Source organism: Dendrobates tinctorius, unplaced genomic scaffold (genome assembly GCF_039654945.1).
Source record: "Dendrobates tinctorius isolate UK_male_01 unplaced genomic scaffold, ASM3965494v1 ptg000201l, whole genome shotgun sequence".
NCBI lineage: Eukaryota > Metazoa > Chordata > Amphibia > Anura > Dendrobatidae > Dendrobates > Dendrobates tinctorius.
Window position 1 is genome coordinate 8,591,912 of NW_027361868.1, and position 13,386 is coordinate 8,605,297.

General features: G+C 44.8%; 1 protein-coding gene across 2 annotated transcripts in view; it reads right to left on the reverse strand.

Moving 5' to 3' along the window:
* Positions 1-3,105: 3,105 nt before the first annotated feature.
* The window catches only part of LOC141056917 (putative deoxyribonuclease tatdn3-A), a 52,209-nt gene continuing 41,928 nt past the window's right edge, over positions 3,106-13,386 (reverse strand). For both annotated transcript variants that reach the window (XM_073553380.1, XM_073553379.1), the window contains 4 exons: positions 12,730-12,785; positions 4,736-4,848; positions 4,344-4,424; positions 3,106-3,813 (listed from right to left, as the gene is read on the reverse strand). In XM_073553380.1, the coding sequence (XP_073409481.1) occupies positions 3,670-3,813; positions 4,344-4,424; positions 4,736-4,848; positions 12,730-12,785 (394 nt within the window). In that variant the 3' untranslated portion in view covers positions 3,106-3,669. The remainder of the gene's footprint in view (positions 3,814-4,343; positions 4,425-4,735; positions 4,849-12,729; positions 12,786-13,386) is intronic.

The window sequence follows — 13,386 nt, forward strand, 5'->3', positions numbered from 1 at the left end:
ACTTGGGGCACATCCTAGGGATATACCCTTAAAGTATAGAGTTGGAGTACAACTTTTAGGAGAGCTCCAGCTAGGAAATTATTGGCAACCGCCATAAGGTAAATATACCGGATATGTCAGGAGATGCTAGAGTTGAAAAACAGTGAGCACGGACTATTTCCTAAAATAAAGGTGCAGTTGTCTCCTCAGCCTCTTACTAAAAAAGTCGCCAGCATCATTTCTGCTTAACTAGTCAACGTAAAGTAACACTAAAGAGATTTCCACTCCTGCAGCCTTCTATTTATGGCTGCAGGGGCTTAGACCCTGAATGAATACCAAAAGAATGACCGTCACTTCCACACAGAAAAATTGGTGTCTACAGGTGCTTACTAAGAGTAGCCATCTCCTTATATAACTAACAAATAAAGTTGTGCTATACCATGAAAACATGAACTATATGAAATTGGAATTGCATTACTGCTCTAGAAAATAGAAAAAAAAAAAGATACTTAGCCCATAAATTCGCCAAATCATGTATGCCCAGCAGCCATGACAAGGTGATCCTCTGTGCTTGGAACCCAATCTAATGTGAATCCTCTCATGGGCTATGGCGGTTTTAATCACATCAGGATTGTATCTACCCATATAAATGTAGGATATCAGGCCATGAGAGGAGTCATGTTAGATTAGATTCCCAGCAAAGATCACCTTGCCATGGCTGCTGGGCACACATGGATTGGCCACTTTATGTGCTAAGTATCTTACAGTAGTTTTGTCCTATTTTCTAGTGCAGTAATGCAATTCCAATTTCATGCTTGCATGTGTGGTAGATTGGCTCACTCGCTTGCACACGGAGATAGTCACGGGAACACTGCGGCTTTAAAGGGAATCTGTCACCCCTTTTTTCGACTATGAGCTGCCGGCACCGACATCAGGTGTAACCTGAAAGAGAAGAAAAAGGAGTTATATTATACTCACCAGGGGGCGGTCCGGTCTTGGTCCGATGGGTGTTGCGGTCCGGCGCCTCCCATCATCTAACGGTGATGTCCTCTTCTTTGTTGCCTGTCGTGGCTCCGGCGCACTGCTCTGCCCTGTTGAGAGCAGAATACTGCAGTGCGCAGGCGCCAGATAGGGCAGAGCAGTGCGCCTGCGCCGTAACCACGACAGGCAGCAAAGAAGAGGACGTCACCGTTAGAAGATGGGAGGCACTGGACCGGACGGCGACACCCATTGGACCGGACTGGACCCCCGGGTGAGTATAATCTAACTCTTTTTTCTTATCTTTCAGGTTACATTGGGGGCTTATCTACAGCATTACAGAATGCTGTAGATAAACCCCTGATGTCGGTAAAAGCAGCTCTTGGTAGAAAAAAGGTGTGACAGATTCCCTTTAAGGATGCACTTGGTCTATTGTATACACTATAAACCAAGTTTTAAGCACAAAAAAAAAAACACGGCCCTCTGGGCAAAACAGGAAAACAAAACTGTAGCACTACGTGCAGTCCTTGCATTAGTGGGGCTCAGCCCACTCAGGGTTAGCAATGTGCTTTAACAAACACCATGTGCACAAACACTTTTCTGGAGTCCTTCCTCTCCAGACACTCAGCACTGCTGCCTTTGGAGGCCAGCTACTTAAGCCCAAAACCATGTGAGTCCTCCCTCATATGACCCATTACATGACTGTTACATCACACAGGTCCTGTCAGCACACGGCGGTACTGGCTCTGCAGGTGGAGATAAGGTGGACACCCTCCCACCCACTCTATGGATGTCCACATAAAACCAACCCATTTATGCAACTTTAACTTAAGCCTCACAACACTTCAGTGTGCTGGAGGAAAATACTCTGGCTTTATATCACTGATGCCATTAAGCGCAGTGACACATATCCTCCAGTACTTTACCAGTGACTTTGTCACACATGCTATAGCGTTACTTTATTTGTTACCTAGACCCTGAATGAATCTCAGCCAGAAATCCATTAACAACCCAACATATTATTCTGATAATTTCAGGGTGGACTTCCCCTTTAAATATCACATCAGCAATTAGCAGTGGAAAGTTTGCAAGTTGTAAGTTACAGACAAAAATGGCATCTTTGCAGAAAAGTTGTCTCACTACACATCTATTTCCACCTGTTTTGCTTGGGAAGCCTTCAGGCCGCTCGTTCTTGGATTTTTCCTGCTCCCGCTGTTAACGCCGCGTTCAGAGAGAAACCTTCGGAGTCACATTAAGAATGAAACGCTGCAAATATTCTGGTGAAGGTTATCACAACAAGGATGGCAGATGGGAACATTGAGATGTTTGTTTTCTCAGTAGACGCCAAAGTCACAACAAGAGGAAATCAGGATCAGTACGACAAAAAGGCCCCAGGTTGAGGACAGCGCACAGATCTGTGCTGTACATATCGGTAGTATGGCACCCATGGAAATATAAGGGCCTACATTAAACCTCTGTTGGGGAGATATTCATGGGGGGGTAAAGTCTCTCCTTAAAAAATGACACATCAGCTTAGACCAGGCAATGCTCGCTGGGAAAAGGTTATTTCGATTTCGGCTATTGCGATTTCTTTTTTTTCACCATTTCATCCCACTTGGGAAAAAACTGTTTTAGAACTTTATATGGTAAAGCGAAAGGTGTCTTTGAAAATGGCAATGTATCCTGAAAAAAAAACAAGCAGCCAAAAAGCAACTTTGATAAAAAAGAAGAGGAAAAAATTGAAGTGTAACGAAAATTGACTGAGCGTGAAGAGGTTAAAGACTAATGATGAGTGAGCGTGCTGGGATAAGGTGTTATCTGAGCATGCTCGGGGGCTAACCGAGTGTCTTTGGCGTGCTCGAATAATATGTTCTAGTCCCTGCGGATGCATGTCTACCGGCTGTTCGACAGCCGCAACACCTGCAGGGATTGGCTGTCTGTTAGCTAATGTGAGAACAGCTGTGAGATATGCAGCTGCAGGGACTCGAACATACTTTTCGAGCACTCCGAAGATGCTCGGTTAGCACAAGAGCATGCTTAGATAATACCTTATCCGAGCTATTTCGCTCATCACTATTAAAAACCCTTGATATAGTGAGAATATAATGCCAAACCCAAAATAGTTGATTCAAAATAAAATCGATAATATAAATGTCAAATATCTTTATTAGTAAAACAGCTCATAGAGCCTGACATTACACAGCTCACACAGACATCCCTTCATTTAATAGTATCACATAACCAAATAGACTTTTTAGAGTTGTGGTCCAAAACTACAAAATTAATAGCTAATCAATATCAGATTGGTGGCGGTCCGATAGCAGGTACACCACCGATGAGCTGATTGCTGCTCGGCGTTGCAATGCCAGACACAGCCACTACAAAGTACATGGTGCTGTGTCGAGTAAGCAATGACGCCAACGCGGCCTGCTCGATCAGCTGATCGTCAGATCCCAATAAATCTGATATTGATGGCCTATTATATTCCTGGAAAACCCATTTAGGGTAAAGTCAGATGGTCGTATAAATCAGAAAGAGATTGGAACATTGTGCAAGGACTGGCCGGCGGCTCTTTCCTGACCCGAGTGTTTGAGCTGCATAGAAATGCATGAAGCTGTCACTCTCGGGTCAGGAGCGCCGCCGGACAGTCCGTGCACAATGTTATAATCTCATTCCGATTTTTACGACCGTCTCATTGTGCCCTTACACATATCATTCATTCAGCTTGAATCGAATCTTTGGGAAAAGCCGGAACGCATTGATTGCAGTCGCCTCGCAGACTGTGTCGGATGAAAGGCCCTTCACGCGAGCTATGTATTCACAGGGGATGATGATGTTGGATGGTGTATTCCTTTCCTAAAATGAAGAGCATGATGGTATTAGGAATAAATGTATCACTAAAGGCTCATAATAATCGACAAACGAGCAATCAAAAGAACGCAATCATCACCGGCGTAGACATGTCAGCTGATCCTACTGTTCATGGCGGCCCATAAAGCCTCCCATATACTTCAGATTGCTGTCCGACAAACGATGGATTAGCAAATGGGTATCTCGCCCGACTCCTCCATACACAGGCTCACTCACTCTACTGGTGTATAGCTGATCGGAGCTCGTATATGGGCAGAAATTGGTCACTTTAAGTGAGTCTTATGTGTGAGAGAACCGGTTAAGTAGCAATCCCTGAATATAATGGTATTATTACAATTTCTGTTGATACAGTATAATACTCATACAAGGGGGCGAGGGGGAAAATTCAGGTTTCCTTCTATTGCCCGTCACATATACAGTACATCCTCTATACCTCTACTCACGGTCGACGTATCATCCGCTCTGTAGTGACACTTCCGCATCTACGTACACGGCAGTCACGGTCTTCTTCGTACCTGTCTGTCTGGTCCAAGAGCCGGCGAATCGGTCTCCAGGCAGATGTTCTCCATTGGGATCCGTCTTATCAGTTTCTCTCTCTGGAGTTTGTGCAAATTCAGAATAACATCAATTCATTATAATAAAATAATAGCAGAACATTACACGTCACAAAGGTGTCTGAAAACATAGTCACACAGCCAAAAACAAGAGGAGATCCCAGCCCAAAGTAGGAAAACTTTTAGGATCTACCCCAGTTTTTTGGTAGAAAATACACAACTGGAATACAGATCAGAAACACGACCATCAGTGATTATGGACTCTTATTATAGTATCCTTCCCCACCATCCCTGAACCAATTTCTTCTGATGTTGGAGACCCCCTTTAATCAATCTGGAATAATTTTACTTACCTGATCAGAATTTGCAACTGCAGGGGGAAAGGAGAAGAAGTATCCCGCCTGCACTCCTTCCAACGCAACGGAGGGGCGACCAGCAAAATTGTGCAGTAACACTTTCTCAGCACCTAGAAATCGACAATCAACACCAAACATCGAGTTAAACTTCTAGATAGAGACTAAAATGAATATGCAGGAAATATATAAAGCAGAACTTTAAAGGAGGTAATCCACTACCGGACAGCCCCTTCTTAAAAGGTCCACAACGCAGAACATTACACCTTATGGACCAGCACCATTCCTGCAATGACGGCACGGTGTTTCCTGGTGGTCACTTGATAGTGTCATGTTAGGTGACCGCTGCAGCCAATCAGCCGCCACTGATTTGTTGCAGCCTTCACTATTTTGTCAGAGTGAATATCTGCTCAGACAAGATACTGGAAGGCAGAAAAATCAACTTTCTGATCTTTCTCTCCCCCAACATCATCTGTCCAGGAACAGTTGGGAGGACCCCATACACATCACATACTCCTTAAGATGGTTCATCTAATGTTTATGAGGGCCTTTAGGAAAGAGGAATAGTGATGGGCGAACCCGTGGATGCTCAGGTTCGGCAGAACAGTTAAAAAAAAAAGAAGCTTGGTTAGGGTAACAGAACAGTACCCGAACCCCATTTTAATGAATGGGGGACCCGTGTTATGATTGAGTCACCGTAGGAGGCAAAAACAGAAATGCTAGCTAAGTCCAGAAAACCAGAGAAGTTGGCAACTATCAGATTGCAGACCCCTGAACCTATCAACACAACTAGCAGTAGCTGTGGGGGGTTCCTACGATGACCTAGACCCCTCGATCACAGCCGGAGAGATACATAGGCCTAAAGAAGGAAAGGGGAAATCTAACTGCCCCAGAGCAGACCCCAAAGCAATAGGCAGCCCCCCACATATAATGACGGTGAAGCAAGATGAAAACACTTACACAGACAGAAAGACAGGCTGAGCAAAGACGGGGCCCAAAAACTACCTAGATAGGAACGGATAGGAAGGCTGCTGTCTGCAATCTGCCAAAACCCTATCAGAGACAAAAGCCAACAAGCTGATATAAAAATGGCCCTGAAGCAACTAAGCTTCAAAAACTAAATCAGCACTCAGGTACTTTCAGAAGACAGAGCTAACGGAACACTGCACACTCCAGCAGGGAGTGGCAGAATCCAAAAAGCAAGAAAAACAAAAAACAAATCTTAAATGCAAAAAGGCAAAACAGAAAACTTAGCTTTAGGAGAGCAGGAATCAGACTGGTGTCCAAGAGTCCACAGAGAAATCACCCGCAGGGCAGAAAGGGCGTAGGCTGCCTTAAATCCAGTCAGTGACTCCACTCAGCCAATCATCTTCATTAGTCCCAGGTGCCTGATAATCAGGCTCACTACCTTCCTTCACTAGAATAGGGAGTTCACCAGGCCTCAGTGACGGAGGGGAAAATGAACTCACAACAGTACCCCCTCCTTGAGGAGGGGTCACCGAACCCTCAACAACGCTACCAGGGCGATCAGGGTGAGCCCGATGAAAGGCACGCACCAATCTTTTGGCATGAATATCAGAGGCAGAGACCCAGGAATTATCCTCCTGACCATAACCCTTCCACTTAACCAAACACTGGAGTCTCCGTCTAGCCAGACGGGAATCCAGAATTTTCTCTACCTCATATTCCAAGTTACCTTCAACCAATACAGGGTCCGGAGGTGCCACCTCAGGCACAACTGGCTCAACAAACCTCTTCAACAAGGACTTATGGAACACATTATGGATCTTAAATGTGACAGGAAGAGCCAAACGAAAAGAGACCGGATTAATAATCTCCAAAATCTTGTAAGGTCCAATAAATCTAGGCTTAAACTTAGGAGAAGCCACCTTCATAGCAATATTTTTTGATGATAACCATACCATATCACCAATCTTAAACTGGGGACCAATGGTCCTATGTCGATTGGAAAACCGCTGGGCCTTTTCCTGGGAGAGAGATAACTTATCCACCACTTGGTCCCAGATCTGGTGCATTCTCTCCACCACAGTGTCAACACCTGGGCAGGCAGAGGGCTCCACCTGCCCTGAAGAAAATCGAGGATGAAACCCAAAGTTACAAAAAAAAAGGTGACATCAAAGTGGCAGAACTACTCTATTATTTAAAGCAAATTCGGCCAAGGGCAAAAATGAAACCCAATCATCCTGATCAGCGGAAATAAAACATCTCAAATACGACTCCAAGGTCTGGTTTGTTCTCTCTGTCTGCCCATTGGTCTGAGGGTGAAAAGCAGAGGAGAAGGACAACTGAATTCCCAACTTGGAACAGAACGTCCTCCAAAATTTAGACACAAATTGAACTCCTCTGTCAGATACAATGTTCTCAGGAATCCCGTGCAAGCGAACCACCTGTTGCAAAAACAGGGGCACCAACTCAGAGGAAGATGGCAACTTAGGGAGTGGTACAAGATGAACCATCTTAGAGAACCTATCACAAATCACCCAAATAACAGTCATTCTTTGAGAGACCGGCATATCAGAGATGAAATCCATTGAAATATGGGTCCATGGCCTCCTGGGGACCGGCAAAGGCATCAACAACCCACTAGAGCGAGAACAAGATTTAGACCGGGAGCAAGTCCCACAGGACTGCACAAAATTCCTAGACATCATGAGACAAGGTGGGCCACCAAAAAGAGCGACTCACCAGATCTCTAGTACCAAAAATACCTGGATGACCAGCCAATGCAGAGCAATGAACTTCAGACATCACTCTCTTCTTCCACTGGTCAGGAACATACAACTTTCCACTGGGACAACGCTCAGGTTTGTCCTCCTGGAACTCTTGCAGAGCAAGTCTCAAATCGGGCGAGATGGCAGAAAGAACTACCCCTTTGCCTAAGATGGTAGCAGGCTTGGTCACCACAGGAGAATCAGCAAAGAAACTCCTAGAGAGGGTGTCTGCCTTGACATTCTTAGTTCCAGGAAGGAAAGAGACCACAAAATCAAAACGTGTAAAAAACAAGGCCCACCTAGCCTGTCTAGGGTTCAAGCGTTTAGCCGACTCTAGGTAAATCAAATTTTTGTGGTCAGTGAGGACCACAACTTGATGTTTGGCTCCCTCCAACCAATGTCTCCACTCCTCAAATGCCCATTTCATAGCCAACAGTTCCCGATTCCCCACATCATAGTTACGTTCAGATGAAGAGAACTTTCGGGAAAAGAAAGCACAGGGATTCATTTTAGATGTTACCGGATCCTTTTGGGACAACACTGCTCCTGCACCAATCTCAGAAGCATCCACCTCTACCTGAAACGGGAGTGAGACATCAGGTTGCCGCAGAACCGGGGCGGAGGTAAATCTACGCTTCAGCTCCTGAAAGGAAGCAACCGCCTCCGGAGACCAATTCAACACATCCGCACCCTTCCTGGTCAGGTCAGTCAATGGTTTGGCAATACTAGAAAATTTTGCTATAAATTTCTGATAAAAATTAGCAAAACCCAAAAACTTCTGGAGGGCCTTCAAAGAAGTGGGCTGAACCCAATCATAAATGGCCTGTACCTTGGCCGGGTCCATTTCAATAGTTGACGGAGACAAAATAAATCCCAAAAAAGAAATCCTCTGTACTCCAAAAAGGCATTTTGATCCTTTGACATACAGAGAATTCTCTCTCAAGATCCGGAACACAGTCCGAATATGTTCCACATGAGCATCCCAATCCTTGGAGAAGATCAAAATATCGTCCAGATAGATAATCAAAAATTTATCGACAAAGTCTCGGAAAATATCGTTCATGAAGCACTGGAAGACAGAAGGGGCATTAGTGAGCCCAAAAGGCATCACCAGGTACTCAAAATGTCCCTCCGGAGTATTAAACGCCGTCTTCCATTCATCCCCCTGCTTAATGCGGATAAGATTATACGCCCCCCTGAGGTCAAGCTTGGTAAACCAGCAAGCACCTCTGACTCTAGAGAATAGATCCGAAATCAGGGGTAACGGATACTGATATTTAATAGTAATTTTATTGAGGGCACGATAATCAATACAAGGCCTTAAAGAACCATCCTTCTTGGCCACAAAAAAAAACCCGGCACCTAAGGGTGAAGAGGATGGTCTAATATGACCCTTCTCCAACGCCTCCTTAATATAGGACCGCATAGTCTCGTGCTCGGGTACAGATAAATTGAAGAGCCGACCCTTAGGAAATTTACACCCCGGGCTTAGTTCAATTGCACAGTCATAACTCCTATGAGGAGGCAAGGACGCAGACTCATTCTCACTAAATACATCATAGAAGTCCGCCAAATAGTCAGGAACCTCATGCGACTGAGGAGAGGTGGAAAAAACCGGAGCCTCACTAAAGGTACACCGGCAACCCCAACTCACCACAGACACAGACTTCCAATCCAAAACTGGATTATGAATCTGCAACCAGGGAAACCCCAGAACAACGGCATCATGCAGACCATGCAACACCAAAAATCTGCAATTTTCTTGGTGGTCTGGGGCGACCCGCATGACCAACTGGGTCCAAAACTGAGGTTTATTTTTAGCCAGCGGGGTAGCATCAATCCCCCTCAAAGGGATAGGCGTCTGCAGAGGTGTCAACGGAAATCCACAACGTTTAGCAAAATCCAAGTCCATTAGGTTTAGCGCTGCTCCCGAATCCACAAAAGCCTTGGCGGAAAATGTGGACAGGGAACAGATCAGAGTAATCGCCAAAAGAAACTTAGGCTGAACCCCACCAACAGAAAACGTGTGTGCAAAGCGTTTCTCACGTTTAGGACAAACAGAAATAATATGTGAGGCATCTCCACAGAAAAAACACAGCTTATTACGCCTTCTGAATTCCTGACGTTGCGCCTTAGACAAAACTCTATCACATTGCATAGGTTCAGACGTCTGTTCAACCGGTGGCAACACCTCTCGTGTAATCCTGCGTTCACGTAAACGCCGATCAACCTGAATGGCTAAAGACATAGAATCGTCCAGACCAGAGGGAACAGGAAATCCCACCATAGTATCTTTTACGGCTTCTGACAAACCCTTCCGAAAGAGAGCAGCCAAGTCACTATCATTCCAGGTAGTAAGGACCGCCAACTTTCGGAACTTTTGACAGTACAACTCTGCAGATTCTCGACCCTGGTTCAATGCTAACAGGGTCTTTTCAGCCTAATCAATAGCATTAGGTTCGTCGTACAGCAACCCCAAGGCTTGAAAAAATGCGTTCACATTAGTCAGAATAGGGTCATCTGGTTTCAAAGAAAACGCCCAATCCTGGGGATCGCCGCGCAGCAAAGAGATGACAATTTTAACCTGCTGCGCGGGGCTCCCTGACGAGTTAGGCTTCAAAGCAAAAAATAATTTACAATTATTTTTGAAACTCAAAAATTTAGATCGATCCCCAAAAAATACATCAGGTGTGGGGATCTTTGGTTCAACAGCATGTGAACGAGCAAGATAGGCGGAAATTCCTCGCACTTCAGCAGCGAGCTGCTCCACACGATCAGACACTTGCTTTATCTCCATTGAGAGAAAAAAAAAAAATTCCCCCTACGGCCTCAGAGATATAGAGGAAAGAATATACACGCTCTTTTTTTTTTTTTTTTTTAAACACAATTCTTTCCTGCTATTGAGTACCCCAGGATCTGCGGTTTGGCGGGTGATTCTGTTATGATTGAGTCACCGTAGGAGGCAAAAACAGAAATGCTAGCTAAGTCCAGAAAACCAGAGAAGTTGGCAACTATCAGATTGCAGACCCCTGAACCTATCAACACAACTAGCAGTAGCCGTGGGGGGTTCCTACGATGACCTAGACCCCTCGATCACAGCCGGAGAGATACATAGGCCTAAAGAAGGAAAGGGGAAATCTAACTGCCCCAGAGCAGACCCCAAAGCAATAGGCAGCCCCCCACATATAATGACGGTGAAGCAAGATGAAAACACTTACACAGACAGAAAGACAGGCTGAGCAAAGACGGGGCCCAAAAACTACCTAGATAGGAATGGATAGGAAGGCTGCTGTCTGCAATCTGCCAAAACCCTATCAGAGACAAAAGCCAACAAGCTGATATAAAAATGGCCCTGAAGCAACTAAGCTTCAAAAACTAAATCAGCACTCAGGTACTTTCAGAAGACAGAGCTAACGGAACACTGCACACTCCAGCAGGGAGTGGCAGAATCCAAAAAGCAAGAAAAACAAAAAACAAATCTTAAATGCAAAAAGGCAAAACAGAAAACTTAGCTTTAGGAGAGCAGGAATCAGACTGGTGTCCAAGAGTCCACAGAGAAATCACCCGCAGGGCAGAAAGGGCGTAGGCTGCCTTAAATCCAGTCAGTGACTCCACTCAGCCAATCGTCTTCATTAGTCCCAGGTGCCTGATAATCAGGCTCACTACCTTCCTTCACTAGAATAGGGAGTTCACCAGGCCTCAGTGACGGAGGGGAAAATGAACTCACAACAGACCCGTATATCCAGTGTTTCCCACGTTGTCAAGTGTGCGCCAGTGTGAGAAACACTGGCTCTGATCAGTGGTTTGTTATCGCCACTCAGAGAGCTGCGGTTCCCACGCTGTCACACAGATGACAGCGTGTGAGTCAGCAGCTGTGACCGGCGGTAAAAAGGTTACCGCCTGTCACAGGTGTTGGCTGAAGAAAGTACTACTCTCATGGATTGCATGGCTGAGCGGTGGTATGATGCGACCGCTCAGCCGTGAATCGAGGAGACACTGAGCTGAGCCCGAGAGCGCAGCTTCAGTGACCTGCGGTGATGTCATTGAGGTTACCGTCGGTCAGAGACAGCGGTTCTCAGGCTCAGCTCAGTGTCTCCTGGATTCACGGCTGAGTGGTCGCATCATGCCACCGCTCAGCCGTGCAATCCACATATAGGAGAGGAATATGGTGTTTTATTATTTTTAATTTTACAGTAATAAATAGGTAAAAAGAGGGTGGGGAGTGTTTATTTCAATTAAAGGACTTTTTTCTGGCTGTGTCTTTATTTAATTTTCTCTATGAGGTCAGGAATGGCTGCTTCTTATAGATGCCTCTCCATTACTAACCCCTGAGCTTAATGCCAGCTGACATCAACCTCACAAATATTAACCCACTTTCTACCACACCAGTGCGAGTGGGAAGAGAGAATGCTAAGCGGCAGAATTGGCGCATCTTATGGATGTGCCATTTCTGGGGCTACTGAGAGCTGATGTTCTAAGTCTGGGACAGGGCCAATATCCATGTCCCTTTCCTAGGCCGTTAATATCAGCCTGCAGCTGACTGTTTAGCCTTTGCTGGTTACTGAATGTAGGAGGGACCCCACGTCATTATTTTGGGGGGGTCTCCCCTATTATAACCAGTAAAGGCTGACCAAACAGCTATAAGCTGATATTGTTAGTCTGGGAACCTTTATGGATATTGGCATGTTCCCAGAATATTAACATCAACTCCCAGCCGTCGTCTTTTCCTCAGCTGGTTCTGAAAATTATGGGGGACCCCACAGCACTTTTTACATTTTTTTTATTTATTAACAAGTACAGTAAGGTCACCTGAGTTCACAGCAGTTGTTTCTCTTGCTTTACAAGTGCCAGTGCCAGACTGATGAACACCCGAGAGCCCGGCACACGGCACTCCAGCATTCATCAGACTGGAATTTGAGCTACTGTAAGACCCACTGGCTGTGAGTTCAGGTAACAGAGTTCACAGCCACAGGGTCTCCTGGCAGCTGCGAGACCCGTAAACCTTTTGGGAAACTTTGAGGGACATTTTAAGTATACTGGAGTTTCCAGCTTCTGGAACACCGGGAGACTGTGAACTAAGGTTACCTTGGAAGTGTATTTTACTGTAACAGTAACACGGACTGCAGAGAGAAGCGCATGGACACTAGGTGTTCGGGGTAGACCCTAAACTTTACCATTCTCATTCGCCCATCCCTAAAGATGAAGCTAGAGATCTCCACTAATTCAATATCGTAATTCAATAGTTTTTTGCTATGTTCCCACCTTGTTCTTTAAGAAAAGATATAGTTTGCCTTCCTGCGGATCGAGAGTGGACATTTCTGTAAGAAAAAAAAAATTGTGTATATATATATATATATATATATATATATATATATATTCAAACAATGTGAAAAACATATAGCCAGCTCACCATAAAGGAGTTCCTCTTGATGCAGTAATCGGTGTTCACCCTATACTTTGCACAGTTCCAGGCAGGGAGTATGCCCCAACAAATAGAAATATGAGGAAATTGGGATCCAGCAAAAGGATGAAAGTTCACCAGATTTGTAAAAACTTCTTCTTTATTAATCCATTATGTCATAAAAAGTATAAGGAACTCCAATCAATTAGTAGCATTCCAGCAAGGGACTACATGTTTCAGCACTATGTGCCTTCCTCACGGTCCTATTTGAACTGAGCTCCAACACTAGCAATATATCCTCCTTTGTGGAACATATTCAAATGACCCTTAATTAAAAACAGTGGAACAAACCAATTAAAAACATCTGAGTAGATGGTTGAAACTCAGTTCAAAAATGTTGCCAGAAAAATACCTATATTGAACATGTTTTATACATAGACCAATGATATAAACATTTAGTAATGAATCAACAATGATATGGAATAACTGCCACAAAAAGCAACAATATATAAACATAC